At 41.3% G+C, this 7,161-nt stretch overlaps 1 protein-coding gene across 1 annotated transcript in view; it reads right to left on the bottom strand.

Annotated features, from left to right (window-relative positions):
- Positions 1-109: 109 nt before the first annotated feature.
- LOC104281227 (ankyrin repeat domain-containing protein 13C-like) overlaps positions 110-7,161 on the bottom strand; it is a gene marked incomplete at its 3' end in the record, with an annotated part of 7,859 nt that continues 807 nt past the window's right edge. The window contains exons 2-6 of the mRNA XM_009879138.1: positions 4,323-4,427; positions 3,385-3,470; positions 2,408-2,453; positions 1,650-1,716; positions 110-277 (exon numbers count right to left, since the gene is read on the bottom strand). Coding sequence (XP_009877440.1) covers positions 110-277; positions 1,650-1,716; positions 2,408-2,453; positions 3,385-3,470; positions 4,323-4,427 — 472 coding nt within the window. The remainder of the gene's footprint in view (positions 278-1,649; positions 1,717-2,407; positions 2,454-3,384; positions 3,471-4,322; positions 4,428-7,161) is intronic.

Here is a 7,161-nt window from a genome sequence, read left to right as displayed (position 1 = left end):
CCCAGGGGCAGGACCTTGCCCTGTGACTTGCATTTCTCTGGGTCTTTTTGAGTTTTGCTTAATGAAGTCAGGCTTCTGATGGGAAGTAAAAGCTTGAGGTATTTCACACCCTGCCCGCGAACAGATCTTTACCTCATGATGTATTCGCTGGTAAACTTTTTGTTCGTTGTCTAAAACTACAAAAGATTCAGAGGGTGCAGCATCACCGTTAAAAATGAAGCTTAAGTCCCCTCGTTGGCACTTCATGTCGGTAAAGTCTATGAGAGTTGTGTCCAGCCTGGGAAAACACACCAGCACTTTAAAACAAATCACCCATAACACTCAAATATACAGTTCACAAGGAGAAGCTTTTTTTTTTAAAAAAAAAATTACAACCAAACATTCTAGGAGCTAAGCTTTCATAGAGCATGTCTTAACTGAAGCCTGGATGCAGAACTAAATAAAAAAAATTGCCATTAAGTTCCACATTATAAGATTTCTGCCATTATAAACATGCTCCAAGCTACCCTTACAGTAACTTCACAGGAAAAGGCCCGGTTTGCCTCAGCAAGCTTTATTTTAAAACTGCCAGCGTGAGGGACTGACAGAATTTATGCAGCCCACAGTAGGTGCTACACATGGAGAAATACGACAGCTCCCTGGGAGCAGGAGCCTACTCCACACAAAGCAGCCGCTGATTTGAGTAACAATATCAGGACATGACCCAAATTTTGAGGAGGGTTAAGAAATGGACTGATTTTTTTTTTTTCCAATCTTACTTATTTTAGTTGCTATTTCTATATCTCCCCTCCTCACCACCGCAAAAGAAACGCTTCTGCCGACCTGAATAATGGGGAAGATGGAGCCAAGGACAAAGATCTCTCCAGCAATTCACAGCCATTGCTGCTAGAATATTTACTTCTTCAACAAAAATTGTCAAAGAAGCTGAATTTACTGACTGCTTCAGCTCGAAGGGGCAATTGCTTAAAGCTCATCATATATTGGCCCCTGATCTCAAGACAGAATCTGTAGCTATTTCCACTCAGGGCCAGTCTCGGAACTCCCCATTTCACACAAGAAAACAGAAGGAAAAGAACAGTCTTGGTCTCAAATTCAACCTAACAGCTTGAATAGAAAAAAATTTCTGCAGGCTGAATCTTTTGTTTGTTTTCAGTTTTGGAACCTGAAGACAGAAAAGACATTTGAATGCAACCCCCCCCCAAAATAAGCCAGTTAAAGAACTGACTTTGGAAAGACTCCCAGCAGCACTCTTGGGTTTGTGCATCTGTCACATGAAGCATTTGAAAAAGAGAAACCTATGTACCACTTTTTTTTTCCTACCTCAACTGGAGAAACAACATTTCTCCACAAAATTTGCAATTGTGCTAAAAATATCAAACCCCTACTTTTCGATTGATCGTTGTCATGTCTTGTAGACAGAGCCTTATACTGCCAAACGGCTTTTGCTTTTTAAGTGCCTCAGGAACTGAAATGAAATTTGGATCAATTAAAAAAAAAAAGAAAAAAAGAAAGAAAGAAAAAAGGGAAAAAAAGGGAAGGAAAAAAAAAAAAAGAAAAGAAAGTCTGAAGTTCAAACCACTTCTTGCCTCTAAAGGCCAATGGACAAGCCCAGTGCTGTGGCCCTTGAAATCTGCAAACCCAGCACTTACCTGATATTTATACCTTGTTTGTGTATTTTACATGCATCAGAAGGCAGAATTCGGGAAAGTAAAGGCACTAAAGGTAGGAAGAGAGGAATGCAATTAGGACACTGAGCTTCCTCTGCAAAGTATTTCTATTAAAACTACACATCAGGTTGGATCTCCGTGTATTTTAACACGAATCAAGCTCACCCATTTTCCAACACAGTCTCAGTACAAATGTAAGTGACTAACACCATCCTCATTCTAAAAAAAGGACCATTTATTTTACAGAAAAAGCAATTCAGCACCACGGCATGGCAATGCTTCCTGCCAAACCAACTACCAAGAATTAAACCACCTGTAAAACATAATTAGCCAAAGGGACCAATAACTATGACAAGTCACGAGCCAGAGCACAGGCTCAAAGTCAGGAAATTAAATGCCCCAAGTCCTCAACCGAATTGTTCAAACCTCTGCTCCGTAGTGACAAATGGCTCAGACAGAGACATTTTAATATTTTACTCCATTTCTCCAAGTAAACAAAAGCTTGTTCCCCCTCCCCCCCATACTGCATCACTGGATTAGAAAACAGAATTTGGCTCTGAAAATGAATAAGCAAAAATAATTCGACCAAAATGTCTGTCCTTTCTTTATAACTTAGATCTCGAGAACCACATTGTGAACTTTCCAACCTGCAACCCAAAGGAGAATTTCAGTTTGAGAGAGCAAGCATGCTTAAGACTGATTATATTATCTCCCTAGGAAAGGAATATGCAATTGCTTACCCCAACTTTGAAAATCCCAGTGAAGCTCTAGATAGAAGTCACCTAGCTGAGATGAAAAGAAGAATATGTTAACAAGCTTTTTAGCCTAAATAACTGTAAAATTTGCTGAAAGACAGGCACAAGTTGGGTTTTGCCAAATTAAGAGAACTTTTTCCTCCAATGTTAGTATCTGAATTTATAACTGAAGACATTTCTGCAGCTTTAATTAGAGTGGAATCAATAATGATAAAATTACATAACTCATCTGAACTCGCATTTTTAATGAATCTTTCAAAATAATATTTTATACAGCTATTAAGCCATGGCCTGTAAAAGATTTATTGCAAACATGTTTAAAAAAAGATCTGTGGAGCTCTTTGCTTGCTTTGACTGATCACATCCAACCCCACAGAATTCTATGTTCTGGCTTAAACAAATGAGTGCTGTTTCAGCGAGGAGTATTCGCACACACGAATTTCAATTTGCCTTCTGGAAATACACTGGAATCATGAAAAATTCCTCTACCTTCATGAACACCTGTCAGCCAACTCCCTTCAACTATAGACAAAGCAAAACCAAAGTGAGGGGTGACTTGATTAAAAAAAAACAAAAAACAAAACCAAACTCTTTCACTACTAAGCAAGAAAGTGTTGTTTGTGATTGGCGACCAAAAACCCCAGACAATTATTCACCAAAGATCTAGTGAAATAAATACAGCTTAAAAATGCATTCTTTAATTTGTAGATTGTAAGGACGACTAGTGGGTGTGTCTCACACAAACCTTTCTATATGAATTAATAGAAGCTGAGAAGGGAGTATGATCTTGAAAACACACATAATTCTGGGACCCCTTAAAATGGGCACTGTAAGCCAAGATTTCTAGTAAAAGAGATTTGTAAAAGCAAGTAATTAACTTTTTTTTTTCCCATTTAGAAGAGCATCCATATGAAGAACATAAACCATCACTGTTTTTGTCAACACAACTGCCTTGAACTTACCTCTTTCAGGGCTTTTAATAACCGAGGTCGCTTTTCTTCAACACTTTCCCTGGACTGCTGTTTAAGTTTCCTTAGAAGTGCTGTAACTGGACAGAAATTATCTGTAAGGTAAATCTATTCTATTTGTTTGTTGGTTTATGTCATTGTTTGACATCTTAAACACAAAAAACCAACCAAACAATGCAAATGTAACATTTCATCAGACTCTGGAGAAATGCGGCCTACTCTGATTGCAAGAGGAAGATAATCCTCGGTAATTGTTTATAATAGGAAGTGTAAAAACACGTCAAGGTCTTCACGCACATTAATAAATGTGGGTACGCGTGCATATTGTTGAACATGAGCCTACAGAATGCCTAATATTGAGTTCCACTGAGAAATTCTCCAGCCGTGAGGAGCTGACAAGCAGAATGTTGCCAGTGTAGAACAAACTAGTGCAGTAACGTACTGACACAGATCTGTAAGATACAGTGAGAATCATTTTCCCTTTACTACATCGTATCTGAAGTAAGCAATCGCTGTATTTGCCTCCTGGCCTGTGAGATGCAAAATAAAAGCAACGTCTCATCACCAACGGATACATCCAATGCACACACGACCACGCAGAGCAGTTCCGATCAGCTGATGCCGTACAGGTAAAATCAATTCTGACTTGGTAACTCCCATTTTAAATTCAGAATGCTACTTTATAGCTTTTACAATCACTTTAAGCGAAATCTTCACTCAGCATTATGTATCCCAGTGCCATTTTTTTTACCAAGATGGACATGCGCAGAGTTTGTCACATCGTATTTAGATATAAAAAAGTTCAGCCAATTCACTCTCCAGAGAATTAAATAAGAGTATTACAAAAAAAAAACACCTAGCTTGAGCACATTTGTTTTCCTGTTCCGAATGAGGCCTCGATTTTTGATTAATGGGGAAGCAGAGGTTCTTACTCATTTGTCTGTCTCCATAGCTGATGGCTTCTGCAAGAGGGCTCCATCCCTGAGCATTTTTCACCTTTACTGGAGCATTATGGGCTAAAAGCAAGTGGGCACATTCTGTAACAAACCAGTAATAATTATTGACCGTAAACATCAAGGCTGTGACAATATAATTCATAATAAAGGAAATAATAACAAAGCAGAAGTAACAAGACATTCAATACGGGGAACAGTTTATCAAAATGCATACCTGGCTTCTGGCTCAAACTTTAAACAAACAGAACCCATTTATGGAAGCACTCCCCTGTTAAATATTAGCACTAAAACCCTAACTGGCTATCAACGACCACTTACATAAGCCCTGAAGAAATGTCCCTTCTGCTTTTTAATTTTTTCTTTTCCTATGGCTGTATTTCTGCTCAGCAAGGGTCACGCTGTGCTGATAAAGCAAGATCAAAGCCTCATCAAAGCCACACAAGCTCCTAGAGGGGTCACAGCTCAACCTGCTTGCCTTCCATCTACAGGTGTTGGTGGAACAGCGACTAGTCCTTAAAATGAAGGCAACAGGACAGCTTTCGGTGCTTCCACGTTTTGAACAAGCTGTCCTCTTCTGAAATGGTTATTCCGTTCCTAACTGCAGGAAGTTTCCTCATCACATCTCACGAAAAAACAGCCTGACCCAGCTGCAAATGAGCAGTCCCATAGGCTGAAAAAACGTCTCCTTAGGAAGAGGACGGGCAGGCGTGACAGAGAGAGGAACTTCCTGGGTTATTCTCCTGCTGTAGGTGTTACAGGAAACCCTACCAGTCCTTCCAGATGCACCAGGGGTGAGTCACTGGCAAGCACCAGTGTTTGGAAAGGAAGAGATACTTCGCTGGTGAATGGACTATCTTCTGTGGTAAATAAACAAAAGCCCCGCGTGCTCTGTCAGCAAACACAGAGAGGTGGTTTTGGGGCTGCTTAGAATGTGTAACACAACACCACTGGACAGTGGATTTACCAACCACATCACATTTTCAGCTAAACAAACAGGCTGTAAACTCCCCTGCACTTCAAAAAAGAGGGGCGACAGCATCATTATATACAGGTGGAAGATCTGTGTCAGCCCAGAAAGGCAGAACCCTGACCTTTGGCACCAACAGGGCAAACTAACAAGGAGGGAAGGACCCAGGGCTCTTGGGGGATCGACTACACAGGAATTGAAGCTGAAACAGTAAAACCCAGGAATTGTGCTGGATGCCACGTGCAAACAACCCTGCTCGAGGCAAGCCAGACAACGGGCTAGCCCCTGGCATCCTGAAGGATTTGCACACAGGGTGACTGCAGAGAAAGAAGACAAGAGGTGAACTGCGAACTAAAACCTAAAACATGCAGCCAACGAGAAAAGTAGGGGGAAGTAATGCCTCTCCTCACTATATACGAGGATAACTCATAGGCAAGGAATGTGTCAGCACTGAACAGCTGGCTTTTCTCCCTAGAGCTGAAGCAGAACGTAACCAAATTTTAAGACAGACTTGGAATAAATAACCAACCATAATGAATTAAAGTTGATAAAATCTCTTCTGTCTGTTTTTATTAGAAGTAGTACATTTGGTCAAAGCTGCTTGTATTTATTAACATGGTGTGATACTGTTATAGTTGTATGGAAAGTGTCTCTTCATGACAGCAGATCACCTTCTAACCAAAACCACACGACCCCCTCTACATCCGACAGTGCAAATCCTGGCAATATTAACTAACGCCGCTGACAAACTAAAGCTTGAAACAAACACTGCAGTAAGGCACAACAGAAGTCAAACACACAGCTGATCATCATGCTCAAAACCACAAAGTAGTTATGAAACTACAATCTATCTTACATAGAAAAACCCCTTATTAAGGCTGAGAAATTCAAGAAAGGGTTCTCCCTGTTTCCTTCTGCTGCTCCAAACCTCTAAAAGTTCTTCCTTACTGGATATCCTCACAGATCTGATAAAGTATCACTTTTTACAACCTGAAAAAAACTCCTATCTGTGACTTCTAGCAGGCAGGCACTCATAAAACGTATTTGTCTCCCTGCAGTCTCAGAGTTTTTCTGTGTCATCTTTTCTCCCTCTTTTTTTCTTTTTTAATTTCAAAAAACATCATAGGCTGGACCAATACTAGCAGGTCCCAGCAAGCTCTCCTGCTCCTCCTTCTGCATAACCCACCTCTCTTCCTTCAAAATTACTTCCCACTCTAACTCTCAATTAGATCACTCCACAGGTATTACTAAAACGTCCCAAGACAATTTGCTGCATTTCCTGCGTTCCCTTGCCAGGCGTTTCGGGTAACACCAGCTCTCTTGTGGGGCAGTACCATGTACCAGGCACAGGACTCACATGGCTGAATGAAACCCAGCCAGTCACATCTCAGGCATGAAAAAGAATTTTACTGTCACAGAGACTGAACAATCATGCTCCAAGTTTCCTCCTCGTCTCAAAACCTGTCTACTTCTACGCTTTCTATTCAAACGTAGAAAGAAATCCTCAGAGTATCGGGGCAATCCCAGGCACAGATACAGTCTGGGCAATGAGTGGATTGAGAGCAGTCCTGGGGAGAAGGATTTGGTCTTGTTGGTGGATGCTAAGAGCCACATGAGCCAACAGTGTGTGCTTGTTGCCCAGAAAGCCAATCAACTGTGTCCTGGGGTGCACCAAGAGCTGTGTGACCAGCAGGGTGAGAGAGGGGGTTCTGCCCCGCTGCTCTGTCCTTGTGAGACCCCACCGGGAACACTGCATCCAGCTCTGGAGCCCCCAACACCAGAAAGACGTGGAGCTGTTGGAGCGAGTCCAGAGGAGGGCTACAGAGATGGACAGCGGGATTGAGCCAC

This window comes from Apaloderma vittatum, unplaced genomic scaffold, assembly GCF_000703405.1.
Source record: "Apaloderma vittatum isolate BGI_N311 unplaced genomic scaffold, ASM70340v1 scaffold36781, whole genome shotgun sequence".
Classification (NCBI taxonomy): Eukaryota; Metazoa; Chordata; class Aves; order Trogoniformes; family Trogonidae; genus Apaloderma; species Apaloderma vittatum.
Note: the sequence above shows the minus strand (reverse complement) of the source record. Positions and strands in the feature narration are given on the sequence as shown.